General features: G+C 34.2%; 1 protein-coding gene across 1 annotated transcript; it reads right to left on the minus strand.

Moving 5' to 3' along the window:
* Positions 1-616: 616 nt before the first annotated feature.
* On the minus strand, positions 617-4,897 carry LOC126708874 (probable LRR receptor-like serine/threonine-protein kinase At5g10290). Its single transcript, XM_050408863.1, has 4 exons — positions 4,137-4,897; positions 2,815-3,075; positions 1,815-2,693; positions 617-1,562 (listed from the first exon to the last, which is right to left on the minus strand). The coding sequence occupies exons 1-4, from the start codon at positions 4,564-4,566 to the stop codon at positions 1,081-1,083; spliced, it is 2,052 nt and encodes a 683-aa protein (XP_050264820.1). The 5' UTR covers positions 4,567-4,897; the 3' UTR covers positions 617-1,080.
* Between the last annotated feature and the right edge of the window lie 10,570 nt (positions 4,898-15,467).

The following is a 15,467-nucleotide window of genomic DNA, read 5'->3' on the forward strand; positions in this document are numbered from 1 at the left end:
GAAAATTTCCAAGAATATCATCAGCATACTTCTAGTCAACAGATTAAAACAACCGAACACGCAGACGACAGATTTCTTTAAATTACAAAATACGAAAACAGACTAAGAAAATAATCCTTCAATCCCTGCTTTCTGCCAAAAAGAGGATTAGTGGCTTTAGAAGATAGTAAACATTGATGTTAAAGTTACTTGTTTTGATGTAACGTTGGATCTGGAAAAAAGTTTCCAGAAAGAATTTGTTGCGGTAACCTTTTTATTAAAATTGCAACACGAAGTACTTTCTTGCTCAAACCTATTTTAGCATATACAGACATATAGGAACATCCTCATCAAGTGAGGGGTCATCTAACCTCCAACATAAGCTTTGTCTCCATCTTAGAAATTGAAGAATAAGTTTGTTTTATAATTCAATCAAACATAATAATAAACACAAAAGAACAAGAGGGTAAATTTTAAGCAATTTAAAGTAGCATAGTGCCTACTTTCCTAGTGTTCAAATATCTCCTCCCTCCCATTGTAACCATCGAGTTATCTCCAAAAAAATAAAAGGTAGCGTTATTTCTTGATAAAGACCACCTAAAGAATTATCAAGATTTCTGGTCAACCACTACATACATAAAGAAAAATTTAATAAATCTTTACTATTAATCAAATCTTTTGAAGTTACATAGCAGGTTGAAGACTGCTGTTATTAACAGATAAAAGTAAATTGTACAGAAACAGTTTTGCAGTTAGCACCGCAGTTGCTGTCTAGTGGTAGCAAATGCATCTCTTCAATGTATCAGAAGCTATATTCAGAAATGGAATGAATGATCAGAGGTTCTTCCTATGCATCCTTGCAGTTGTTGCTTTTCATAAAGCTAGGAATAACAAGTAATCACAGGGGAATCTTCCTCACCTCCACCGATTTGTAGAAACATAAGTCTTTTGACATTCCCAGCAAGCCTTAGTTACCTTCAAAAGGGAGCACATATAACAATAAATAGGACCAGCTTCAACAGTAGTGTGCATATTAATGAGTCACCATCATTAGATCATCAGCAGCAGCAATTCCCAAGATATAGACACAAAAGTAGGCCATCAAGAACCGTTCCTAGAACTGCTAAGCTCCTGAATTATGTCCTCCATGTTTGGCCTGTTGGTTGGAAGCTCGTTGGTGCACATCAGTGCAATTTTTGCCAGCATAGTTGCCTCAGATTCAGAGAATTTCCCCTCCAGATTTTTGTCGATGAAATCTTGAAATTTACAAGATTCAGCTGCCGTTCGCATTGAGTTGGAGAGTAATAGCTTCCCGGAAAGAACTTGGAATATGATTACTCCAAATGCAAATATGTCGCTTTTCTCTGTGAAACGACCAGTGGTAATGTACTCAGGAGCTAGGTATCCCATCGCAGCACTGGTTTTAAGAGCAGAGAAGACAATGTCATCTGCAAGAAGCTTAGGAAGGCCAGAATCCGAAATCAATGGGTTGAACTGTTGGTCAATGAGAATCTTCTCAACAGAGATGTTTTGGTGAATTATCGCAGGCTTGTTTTCTTCAGTGCTATGTAAGTACCCAATACCTGCAGGTTGGAGCATAACCAATATCTAAGTAAGCAAACTGCATATTTTAAGGTTTTCTAAACATGTATGGTTCATTTGATTTTCCTAAAGTAAACTTATAACTCAAGTTTAAAGGGTGAGAACAATAAATGAATACGTGGACGGTGGACAGAAACCCTCTTGAAAAAAAACTTATGTAACACAGCATTATTGCAAAAGACTAGAAGAAAATGAAACTAAATAAATTAATGCGATCAGTAGAAGTTACTGACCTTTTGCAATGCCACTGATGACAGAAATCCTCGTGGGCCAGTCAAGAACTTGGTTGCTTCCATCTTCTAAATCAAGATATCGAGACAGGTTCCCATTTGGAGCAAAATCATATATGAGAAAACATTCACCCCTGCTGCTTGAGCAACAAAAACCTCTCAGTCTAACAAGGTTTTCATGTCTCAGGGAGGTTAACAAATTCAACCCCTTCAAAAACTCAGCTTCCTCAGACTTACAGCTGGTCACATTAATGCTCCTAATAGCTATAAGAGAACCATCTCTTAGAATTCCTTTGTAGACAGCCGAGAATTTGCTCCTTCCCAATAAATTTGCCTCAGAAAAGTACTGGGTTGCAGACTCAACCTCTTCCATGTTGAACCTTAAGTAGTTTAAAAAATGCTGAGGAGATCCAATGCCGTTCCGACCATCAGCCAAAGGGTCCCATCCATTGGAGTATTCAAGACTAACAAGTGGAGAGAGATTTTTCCTATACAACTCCTTAGCCTGATCAGTGCTAAGTCGACCATCAGAAGAATCAGCTGTAGTCCCAATCTTTTGTTTCCGCCGGCGATACCGAATAATGGTAACAAACACAGCCCCTGTCAATGTGACCGTAACTGTAATAACCACTGCAACAACTGCAGCTAGTGGGAATCTTGTTGACTTTGAGCAATGGGTTTGATTGCAATGAGCATCGAAAACTGCAGACTTAGGGTTCTCCTTTGGGGGAGTTTTATTTATGTTTGGTCCAGCAGGTTCAGATGGATCAACATTTACTGCACCATTATCAAATGCAGTGCAGTTTCGCAATGTAGAAAACCCAAATCCACATAAACCTCGATTGTTCGCACACTGGAACCCTTCATTTAATCTCCTGAAATCTTCAATTTCATGTATAAAAAATTATTCAATATTGATCAATGCATAACCACAATAATAAAAAAGAAAGTGTCAGGAGGAGAATTTTTGTGGAATAATCAAGAATGTAAGAAATAGACATACCATAAGGGACAACGCCAGAGAGAGAATTGTTTCGGACATCTAGAAAATCCAACTGTGGAATACTGGCCAGTCCAGCTGGAATTCTACCAGAGAAGCCATTAAAGCTCAAATCAAGCCTTCTTAAATTCTTCAAGTTCCCTAAGCTTGCAGGAATTGGACCCGTTAGTCTATTATATTGCAAACCAAGAACACTTAACCTCGTCAAGGACCCCATCTGTTTAGGAATATTGCCCGTCAGCTGGTTACGACATAGCTGTAAAGCTACACAAACAAAGAAAGTTTTCGAATTAAGCTGAGTTTCAAGGACAAAAGTCCGAAAAAAAACTCTATATATATTCTATTCCGGTTTTTAATGTCAACTTGGCATAACAACTCTTGACTTCCCAATCCATTGAACCATTCAGTTTCTGAGAAAATTTGGAAAAGAAAAGTAACGATAAAAGAAGTAAATCTCAATTATATAATTTACAAGGTAAACAAAGACAACAAAAAAGACGTAGCTCAAACTCTGTTCTTTTCTTTCGTGCAATTGCCTCTATTCTTTTCTTTTTGATGGTACTAATAAAAAAACAAATATGAACTAAAGTGGTACAGATGCATATATTAACAAGTGAAGTTGAAACTTCTCCCTATTGTATTTAGCTATTTGGCTATGATTACCCCACTTGATCAAAGAAATACAACTCAGATGAATGATTGAAGACAATACATCCCCAGACCCCTGGAGAAAAAATAGTAAATCAATGAACTTAGTTCTCCATGAGGCCTTCGATCCAAAGATTACCATAAAAGCCACATAACAGACAACTATGCGTATGAGAAATATCTTTACGATTTGGGACTGGGGCAAACAAACAACTCAGAATGCCACACCAATACCACGTTTACCCCCAATTAAGTTCTATCATTTTTCCGGAAACCAAACAACTTACTCCAGATTTTGAAATTTGATCCTTCTCTTCCTTCCCTCAGTTTTCTCAGCAACAAATGTCATTCAAATATACCATTTATACTAATTCAGAGAAGTTAAAACCTTCAAATGCAAGCAAAATTGAAGCCCCTCTCTCAATAATAAATTCACTTATTTAGCTAGCAAACATCCATTTGCTCCTAAATTACAAATCAAATATCGCATAGATGAAATAGAGGGAAAACAGCAACATGCAAAAATAAAGAATGGAAAATTCACGTCAGTTAGGCGCTGGCAAACTAACAGTAACACAAAGGCACCAGAAAACCCAGAAAACAAGACTAGAAAATGTATAAATCTGTGAGCAAAACTGAAACTTTATATAAATCCATAGAACCAAGCAACCACTAACCTTGAAGACTTTCTATTTTCCCTATCTCATTGGGTATAGCACCAGATAGATTGTTCACGTTGAGATAGAGATCAGTCAGCTCAGTAAGATTGGAAATCTCTCTGGGAATCTCTCCGGACAAATTGTTGAAGTGCAGGTACAACCCTGTTAAGCATTTCAGCTCAGCCACAGCTCCTGAGACCTTGCCGGAGAGACCCTTTCCCTGCAAAGAAATGTTGGCCACTTTGCGATGCTCGTTGCATGCTACGCCCATAAATGAACCACTACATGGATCACCCTCACTCGTCCACGACTGCAACAACTTGTTCTCCGGGTCTAGCGAGGACTTCAACTCCATGAGAGCTTTCAGCTCAACATTTCCACGAACAGGTCGTGGAGCAGAAAATATGAGCAAAAGAAGCACAGAAATGAGAAAGTGAAGAAAACCCATTTTAGCTTTAGCCTCAAAGCTCTTATCTTTTCACTGGACCTATACTGAAAACCCCATTTCTGTATCTGGGTCTCACTCTGTACCGCAATTCTGATACTATTTCTTCCAAGAAAGTCTTCTGTGTGACTGACGGTCTTTTTCTCTTTCTACTTAAATTCTCTGCATAGAATCTTTGTGTAGTTTTGCTGCGAAGTAAAAGGAAGAAAGAGTACGTAACTTTTTTCAAAGAGAGAGTGGAATTTATTACACCAGCTTTATGTGATTGGTCTACAGACAGGTTCACATTTGGATTTGGGATTAGATAACGTCAGCATGACAGCTGGCTGTAATTGTTGGACGCATTTTCAATTGTCAATATATCGTAGATTTAAAGAAAGTTTGATGGTGATGATGATGAATGTGGTGCACAAAGCATGCCACTTGATAATGGACTAGCTGTTTTGCTCTAAGTTTGATTGATTTTCAGTTAGTGCGGTGCTGCAGAAATGGGCTCCAAAGCCTCCAATATGACAATGTTTGAGACAAGTTTAATCACATGTGTTTGTAAACAGAGAGGGAGAGAGGATAGCAGTCACGGTCCGTAGCAACAGAAAATTGAAACCAATCCCAATCGAATTTGGACGTAGCATGCGGTTGTCTTCCAGTTCAAATTGGGAGCATTGGTCAAGAGTCAAGACACCAAGCTTGAAGCATTCTCGGCAGAACTACATATTTTTGACTTTGTAGGTGTCAAAATTTCTAGTAGTTTTATAAAATTTTGCATTGATGGCTGCTGTATAAAAAGAGAAAATGTATTTTTATTTATTTTTAATTTTTCGGATAATTTGGTAGTGAGGAAGATGTTATTTAAATTTTGAACGTCTTCGTTAAAAATAGTTTGAGGTATCAATTTGAGCTACAAGGTATTTAGCATCAGCAAATATAAATATTTCAATTAATTACATGCAAATAACCACCATTCTTTATGGAGCATATTGGAAATGTGTTAACTAGAAAGCTTAGTATGATTATTATGAGATGTTCCGATAAAAGAAAGTTTCATATGATTATTTAATAAAACATTATGTTTTGTTGAAAACAAATAAAGAGAGAGTAATTACCAACAATCTTAGAGAGAAATTCTTTCACTTTTTGTAAGAATAAAAGAGAGAGACGGAGAATAATTGTTTGGTACAACGCCAAAGTTTTAAGCCTAATAACATAGAATAATGTAATTTTATGAAATTTCCAAGCAACTAAGTATGAAACATTGAGATTATTCTTTCCAAAAGGGAGTTTTCCCACAACATCTAAGGGGATTTCTTTTGGTGTGGATGGTATTGAAAATTGAACTCAAAGCTCTAGTTAAAAAAAAAAAGTACCACTAAATCAGTTTCCATAATATTGGGCAGGTTTGGCATTAGGATTCAAACTAAAACATAATACGGAAGTCATCTTGGACTTAGGAGGTAGTCTATTTTGAATAACCTTATCTCAAGAATTTTTAATACTACTAATACGTACAAATCTCAAAATATGAAGTTCGTTATGCAAACAATTATTGACAGATTGTCGTTTTACTTTTGTACTCCTTTTACCTACTTCTTTACAATTTGGAATTCGAATTTAGAATGAAAATTTTAGACAGCCCGAGCAGCTAGCCTATGGTTCCTGACATTATTCTTCTCTAGTTTTTAATAGTCTAAGGTCAATTATGGCCTAAAAAATGGTCTTAAGACTCTTAAGTCTAAGGTCAATTTGGTGGGAGACCTAACTTTGGCACACTCCACATGGGGAGGGAGTTGGTTCATTTATCTTCCTGTCTGTTGGAGAAGTTAGAAGTAATGTGTAGTAATCTTCATGTTCCCTAACTTGTGCTTTCTTCTCTATTATTAGAAAGCTCCCTCTCGTATTAATTCTTGGAGCAATGTAACCCAAGATTTTCATTTGCACTCACTACATGCAGATTGCAAACCATTATTTGACCCAGTAATTACAGTTTATACTTTATACTTACCCTTCAGCAACCAAAAGAGAAAAAAAAAAAAAAACAGGAAGAAGAAGAATAAAGTTATACTTTTCTAGTTGTGTACTATGCAGTAGGAGTGTAGGACCCAAAAAACTGGCATCCTTCACATGGGATTCCCTTTTATTTTCCAATTTTAATCAACATAGCTATATATAGACTATTTTAATATTTGTCCTATCTTGGATAAAATTGATTACTATTATGTCTAAAGAAATATAAATTGTGAAAAATTTGTCAGGTGCAGTGTTTTTTACTTGTGGTGCCACCTACCAGAATAATCATCCATGACGCAATGCTATTGTCATGTTATCTGTGAAATTCATGGCATAGGATGATAAAACTGCATGTAACGCACCCCTATAATAAGTATGGAATTGATTAGGATCGGAGAGACATTCCAATTTCTATATTTGTATTGGGTTTGGATAGCGAGGAATTAGGAGCTAGGTACTGACCCATAGTGCTGATTGCGTATTTGCCTTCAAAGTTTAAGTGACACTCACTTTACCAGAAATAGTTTTTAGGTATAGATCTTGGACGTAATTTTGTTTTTGTTTTTGTTTTTTTGTTTGTTTGTTTTGTTTAGCTAATCCTCTCTAAATCTGTCCGCATTGCAAAATACTCAAGAATGCAGACAAGAGATGAGGACAGACCATTTAGATTTATTTATAAACTAGCACAAGTGAACAACATGAACAAAAAAGTTAACATGGAACTAATTTTACAATAACTTTCTTTGTCAGTTTTCCCCCACATCTATAGATAAAAGGAAAAATATTTATGTTGAAAATTTTAACTTTCTTGACATTTTTATGTGTGAGTAGTGTGATTGATTATTTGAGCAAGTTTTCTATCAGTAATAAAATGAGTGAATAGTTAATATGTTGTATCAAACCACTTAGCTTTTAACTTTGACAAACCTAATCTCCCAACAATCCATAGCTTTTCGAAAGATACAGACAGTGTTTAAAGTTTCATCATTATTTTTACTTCTCTTTTCTTTTTAAGTTAAAGGCTTAAAGTTAAAGAAAGGAAGCAATCTTCAATGCACACTTTAACTTGATTGACTTAAGGTCCTTTTTTTTTTAACTCCCCTTGATTTGCAAGATAAACCATGAAGAAGAGGACAAAATACGAAAACAAAGAACAATTTTTACTCCTTCACATGAAACTAAATCATTTGTAAGAGAGGCAATAGGAGGAGCTGGTCCTGAAACATTACGCAAAAATAGCTTAGTGGGAACTTTTTTTAAGCCACAACCCTCGAAGTTGATCGGCATTTTAAAAAGAACAATATAATTGGATCCTCAATCATGTTTCACAAGAAAGCAGGTTACCGACTTTAAATTTGAATTGGGGGAGCCAAAGTTTTCTTGAAAGTCATTTTTCAACGCTCTAAAACTTAGCCAAACACTGAGCATTACCTCTCAAAAAATAAAATAAAAAGAAAGTAGGACTAGTGGCAAGAAAGAAGAAATAATGGCCCCCATGACTGAAAATGACGCCCATTCGATTTAACTATGATGTAACTTTACAAAATCTCGCCACCATTATCGACATGATTGAGAGATGAAAATGAGAGGTACTGTTATTCAAATCAGAGGCAAGAATAAGCTAGAATAAAAACAAAGTTGAAAGAATCAAATATTAAAACCAAATATTTATCAAAAAAAAAAAAAATATTAAAACCAAATCAATTTTCAAATAGTGTGACATAAAAAGACATTTCCATAAATGTATTTCAAGAAATTTGTGATTGTCCTGACCCTTAGTTGAACAATTAATCAAGTTCATATACATAAAATATTCTAATGTGATTTTTTGGTATGCACTTTTTTTTTTCTTTTTTCTAGAAGTCTCGGTTTGAGAACGACGGGTTTCTAACCTCTGTTTTCAACTATGAGAAAAGACATTTCTATCTCAATCTCTCTCTTTTGAAATTTGTCTATGAACTTTTATTTTTCTGCCTTTCATCGTTAACAAGGTTAGGTTAGGTATCAATAAAAAATTTCTTACCCATTAGATCATATCCATTTTGTATTTTTTTTTTTCTCTTTAACAAACACTTCATTCTTCTTTCTCTTCGATCTTTTTAATAAAAATTTTGTATTAAGTAACTAAAGCAAAGGACTGCACTCCATCTCCTTCTTGGGAACACAAGACAGTTTCAAGGAAGGAGGAGATGGGTGGCATCCCTCTAAAGGCTCTAATATTACAACTACAAGCACATGCCCAAACGTGGGCAACAGAGTGGGCTAAGACCCTTGCTTGCCTAAGAACCTGTGAGGCACTCTTAAAAAGGAAAGAGTAGGGCTACAAGTTCTCTAAGTTTTCCTACATTGATCTTATAAACTGATATATCAATTAAAAAAAGGGAAATTCAAAATTCAATTATAAGTGGTTGAAAGTTGAAACCCACCAACAACATTTATTGCCACGTCAATTTGTAATTTTCAAGTAGTAAAATTTGTAGTATATTTAACATTTTCCAAAAAATAAAAATAAAATAAAAAGTGTAAAAGATTACAATAATTCTAGTACCACACACAAATACACACACCTTATTATAATTGTCCTATGTGACAGATTTTGAGTAGTAAAGAGTCAATGTGATAGTAACAAATAGTCAATCACAGTTTGCTATGAAGGACAGTTATGACAAAGTGTGTGTGTGTGGTATTAGCATTATTGAAAAGATTATCTACTATAACTTGGTCGAAACTTATGCAATAAATTATGTAAAGAGTAGAAAGTTTTTAATATATATATATATATATATATATATAGTCTCTTTATTTTTTGAGAGATTTAATATATATAATCTAAATATAAAATTTGATAATTATATTAATTATTAACAAACATTTATTATTAGGGTTTAAATTAGGCTTAGAACAGGGGAACCCCCCCCCCCCCACCCAAGATTTTTTGAATTTTTTTTAATTATCATTATATGGTATTTATATATATTATTAAAAATTTTGGCTAAAGAATTCATATGGCCCCCTCTGAAACTGATACTAAAAAAATTAAAATATTATTCTAACCCAAAAAACACAAAAATTAATTAAATGGTCATCTAACCAAAATAGCTTTTGAACACCCATTAGTTTTCCCGATAAAGTTTTTCTCATTGTGATTAGATCACCTGTATTAATTTATTTTCCTCTACACTTCAGATTTTGGGAATTTGGTTGTGTCTATCACACTTTACATTGGACCTTTGCATAATTATTTAATTTAATCAATTTGGGTAATTGATTAAATTAATCAGGGTGAATTTCAACCTAACACATACCAATATCATCTTTGATTTTCACTCCAATTCTTCATGATTTATGTTCAAGTAACATTGTGTTAATTTAAAACTATACGTAGAGTGACACAAGATTTCACAATTTTTTTTACAATCGTTGAGTTAATATATTATAATTACTTTTTTTTTTTTTTGAGAAACATATATTATAATTACTATATGGTAAAAATGTTGTAAGTGATGAGTCAATATGAATGTAATGTTATATCAATCACAACTTACTAACTTGTCAAATTTTGAATATATATATATATATATATATATATATATATGAAAAAAATTTAGGTACAATACCTTAAGTGCTATTCCTTAGATTCTCCTCTTAAAATTCAGTTATGTGGCTATTTAATTAAAAAATACATTTCCATCCCATGAGAAAAAATCTACATGATAGAATCTTAAAATGAGAACTTAATGAACAGTACCTACGTACTGTGCCTAAGTCTTGCCGATATATATATATATATATATATATATATATATATCCTATCTGTGTTATTATAATGGGTTGAGAAATAAATGTAACATACTATAATAAATGCTATGAAGACTTCACAACATTTATTATAGTACGTTACATTTATTTCTCAACCTATTATAACAACACAGACATGATCACTTGTTTTGTTTTACCTTAGATTTCCTATGATAATGTTAGCATACATACATATATATCCTATCTATGTTATTATAATGAGTTGAGAAATAAATGTAACGTACTATAATAAATGTTGTGAAGACTTCACAACATTTATTATAGTACGTTACATTTATTTCTCAACCTATTATAACAACACAAACATGATCACTTGTTTTGTTTTACCTTAGATTTCCTATGATAATGTCAGCATTTTACATTTATTTTGTTATACCTTAGATTTCTTATGGTAATGGTAGCATTTTGCATTTAGGGGGTGTTTGGTTCACTATGATGTTACATTATGCTATAATATTATGTTATTGTAATCTTACATTAATATAATCTTAATACAAGAATACAACATTACATTGTTTAGGAAGGTGATGAGATTAAGATGATATAATATATTTTGTATTTTAAATTATGGTAAGAAAAAATAAAATAAATTAAAAACCTTAATATCACATCATTGTAATGTGCATCATATTAAGAGCACATCACATCGAACCAAATGCTCACTTATAGTGACGAGTGGAATAAGCTTCATGATTGAGGCAATGACAAAGCCTACCCTATTGTAAACTGACTACAAAGATCTTTAGTTACTACATAGCCCCTAAGCATAGACTATAAATATTTGTCAATAAAGAGAAATAAAAAAGGAGGTGAGGCTTTTCATTAAGGTTATAACTTATAACTACCCTCCGAAAGTCAAGCCAATCTTTTTGGCCTTTTGAACTCTAGCTAGCGGGTAGATCTCACATTTGGATGTTCATGCTTTGTTCATCCAGTTGTTATTTAGATTAAGGTTGGAATTGATCTTTGATATAACAACTCGTTGAAAGATGAGTATACTCCCTCCATCCTACACACACTAAGCAATTACATGTAAAAATATCTTAAATTTATAGTCTATTTGTTTTGAAGTAAAATATTTTTAGGTGCTTGGTATGATATATAAAATTTTTCAAGCAAATCACTAAAACCTATATCTCAACCACTAAACCAACTAGTGTCAAAGGTTTCGTGATTGGACCACTGGAACAGTGGTTGCGATGAGTGGATCACCAATGACAGCCGCTAGAACGATGTCTTTGGTAATTGAACCAACGACACAGGTTATCAAAACGGAGTCTTCGGTTACCGGATCGCCAAAATGCTGGCTTTGATGAATGGACCACTAGTGACCGTTGCCGAAGCGATGTCTTCAGTGATCGGACTGTTGACACTAGTTGTCAAAATGGTGGTTTGATTGTCAATGATCACCGTTAAAATGGCATCTCCAATTACCAAGCTGTTAGGACTGATCACCGGAGTGATGTCTCCGACCATCGAACCACCAACAATAGCAGCTTTGGCCACTGAACCATTGGCACCAACTGCCCAACCTACCCAAACCTGTGATTTAGCCACTAGATGGTGGGAGGGGAAGACATTGCATGTTTTTGTAAAATGTTTTACCAATTTTTAAAGGATTTTACAGTCAACAGAATTATTTTGTAAGTTTGACTACATTTTACATGCATACAAAAACCTGAAAATGGGAAAACATTTTCTAAGAAATATTTTACTTCAAAACAAATGGAGTGGTAGTCTTAAAATGTTAACTATAAAACTTAAATCAGGACCTCATGAATTACAAAAGTTTAATAAACCACTATTTAGACCATGACTGATGACTTGTATTGACACTCTATTGCTTGCACTTGTATTGGGGTGCATGGCAAGAAAACATAATTAAAGAGAAAATACATATTATTTTAGTAGTAAAAAAGACCCTTTGGGGTTTAGGTAAATTGCAAACTAACCTCCTTAGCTATCAAATTTGTATTATTTATCCCAACATTTAAGAATTATCCAAATTGATCTCTCTATCTCAATTTTGTTAATTACTATAATTGGCAAGAAATGGTCCTGTGCTATGCGCGTATTGCTTTTTAAATTATTTTTTAAGTAGAGTGATCATGTGCATACCACGTGCAGATTACCATTTTTTTGTTGGTTATAGTTAACGAAATTAAGATGGAGGGGTCAATTTGGACAATTCTTAAATCCTAGGGATCTAATACAAAACTGATAGTATGCCCTATAGGGTCATTTTGCATTTTGATAAAAAATTTAAAAAGAAAAAGAAATTGGAAGATTAGTGCTAATCATGCTATTTATGATGTTCTAGACAAACCTCTTCAGGTTAAGGTGGAAACTAATTGTTTGAGCTTTACTTATTGTTGGAATTGACTTATATTTTTTGGGCCAACCAATCCAATGGCCTTATGTGTGTAGTAGAGTGGAATGGAGCAATAAAATATGGTAAAGTCAAGGGTATTTTGGGGATTCATACTGGGTAGGGTTATGTTATATATTAGCATTGATGTACCATCATTTCTCATTTAGTGGATTGATAGCCACTTGTAAAGGTGTCCAAGTAACCCAAACACTTGACCAAACTGACCAACCCACCCGGACTGACCCGTTTGCCGCTCAATCTGACAACTCTAGTTGTTGGCAATAGGTTTTAGCCTTCAGAACCTGAGTCTAGCGGGTCAAGTGGCAGGTTTTCTCCTTTAAAACCTGAGCCACTCGACTCAACTGACCTCCACTTTAAACAGCCCCCCTTCACTTAGATCTAGCAACGATCAACCCTCCTCTCCTCAAATTTGGCTATATTTGTCTCAAATCTACTTAGATCCGGTGACCTTTGGCTTATTTGGTGATATTTTTCTCAAATATGCTTAAATTTGGTGACTTCGGCTTAGATCCAGCAATGTTTATCACTCTCTAGCTCAGACCCGGCCAAGTTTTTCTTTCCTTAGCCCACCGTCACCCTTCGCGGTTTCAACCGAACCTACCGATCATTTTCTAGAGTTTGATCCAATTCAACCCGTGGTGATTGGCAATTAGTTGTGAGTTTCATCTTCTTCCACTCGACCTGAGTGAGTCAATTTCGAGTTAAGTCCAAAACCAACCTGGACCGACCTCTGGACAACCCTAATTGCTTGCTTCATAAATGTAATCACATAGGCATATTGCCAAATCACATAAAATTTCTATGTTGATTTTTCTCTTCTTTAATCTTACTTAAACAAATTATTCACAACACCTATTTTCCCTACAAACATAAATAGGCTAACCAAGCTATAAAATTATCATCAATAATTTTGTTCATCATAAGCATATTGGCATCTATATGTTCTAACAATTCCATAGCTAATTGCCATCAATTCTAGAAACATACAATTTAATCGTATGATATGTGCCCAACATTCTTATAACTAGCATGTTCCTTGCACATGAGTATACTTAAAAATATTCACAATTAGATGCATATGATATGATGCCTAAGTTTAATATTATTCACATTTCTTTTTAAATGTCAATTCTTGAAATATTCTTGCAAGAATATATCATTTGGTAAAGTATGCAAATTGCTTATTCTTAATTGTGCCGGTTTAATAATTAAAAAAAGAAGAAGATAAATTGATCTATTTATATACTTAGCTTATTTTTTACTCCTTAAATCTTAGCGTAATTATTATTTTTTTCTTTTTATTGTGATACAATAAATTTTGTTAATCTTTAGTAACGAAATTTTAGTCACAGACAACTTGTTTTTTTGGGAACATGGTAAATTTTTCATTGAAGTTTATACTCGAGTTAGAAATAAGTTTTGGTAAAAGAAATTAGATTAGTTTGCAAATTTACATGTGAAGAGGTAAAAAGTTGTGATTCTCAAAAAAAAAAAAAAAAAAAAAAAAAAGGGTGAAAAGTTGTTGGTTAAGCCTGCAGCAAGATGGGCCACAGCCGGGCTCAGATTCGTTCTAGGTAGTTTGATTCACCTGTCTAATTAAGACTCCAATGACAAATCCACACAGATAACCAAAAAAAGCAAGCTTGGCCACACTTGATAAATTAGTACCTAAACAAATAATGAGGGACAGCTCAGAACAAGCCTACCTAGTAAAAGGATCGGCCATGGGATGATGATTTGTGTTTAGTGTTGACTGTTTGGCCACTGTGAAGACTGAAGATGTTGTTAAAGAATAAAGAAAAATTTCCAGCAGCTAGGAAAATTTTGAAGTTTGAATGTTTTGATTTTTGCTTTCCTCCATTTGCTTCCCTAAACTTATTATTTTTACACTGAAGAGGTTCTTTGAAATTCCGAATTTATTACTTTTACCTGACAATTAGCTCTGTACACGAAATCTACAAGCAGAAAAAGTTAGAAGTGGATACTATATAGTATATATAAATAGTTTAATCACCCACTTTTGCTGTAGAGTGAAGGAAATTAACATCGGGCTTATTATTTTTCTTTTAAATGAGCTCAATTTTGTTTTTTTGATAAGAAATGAGCTCAAAGTACAGCTCGAGTTGGGGGTGTTTTGGTTTTTTTGCATGAACGTCTTGTGTTGTCTAAAGTTGGGCCTAACTGTGGGCTGTGCATAGCATGTCTCTGTTTATTGATAAGCATCGTTTAGTGAGTGATCGGCCCTTAAAGGTTGCCCTCAAGCATATAGAGTTATTGGTTTGGGCCTAACACGTTTTCCGTTTTAAAAAAAAGTCCCTCGACAACATGCTAGCACAAGTTTCTATTTAAAAAAAAAAAAAAAATTATGATAGAACGATTCTATTCTAAAAATGGGTTAGAATACACTTAATTTCCCCCATATATATATATATATGTGTGTGTGTGTGTGTGGGAGGATGAGAAGCCGAGGATAGGAGTGAATAAGAAGAGATCAATGCCAGAAGAACACACATCGGAAAACACTATCAAAGAATCCTCGGGGCAAATACAACAACACAATCACAAGCCCAAGGAAACTAGAATGCCTAAGGACCCTGAGGATACTAACGCATCCTTGGAAGGGCCGAAGTCTAATGTTGAAGACCATCAGACATGAACCGAGAAAGAGAGGGAAAGCTGGTCTCTAACC

The sequence above is a fragment of the Quercus robur genome, chromosome 12, assembly GCF_932294415.1.
Source record: "Quercus robur chromosome 12, dhQueRobu3.1, whole genome shotgun sequence".
NCBI lineage: Eukaryota > Viridiplantae > Streptophyta > Magnoliopsida > Fagales > Fagaceae > Quercus > Quercus robur.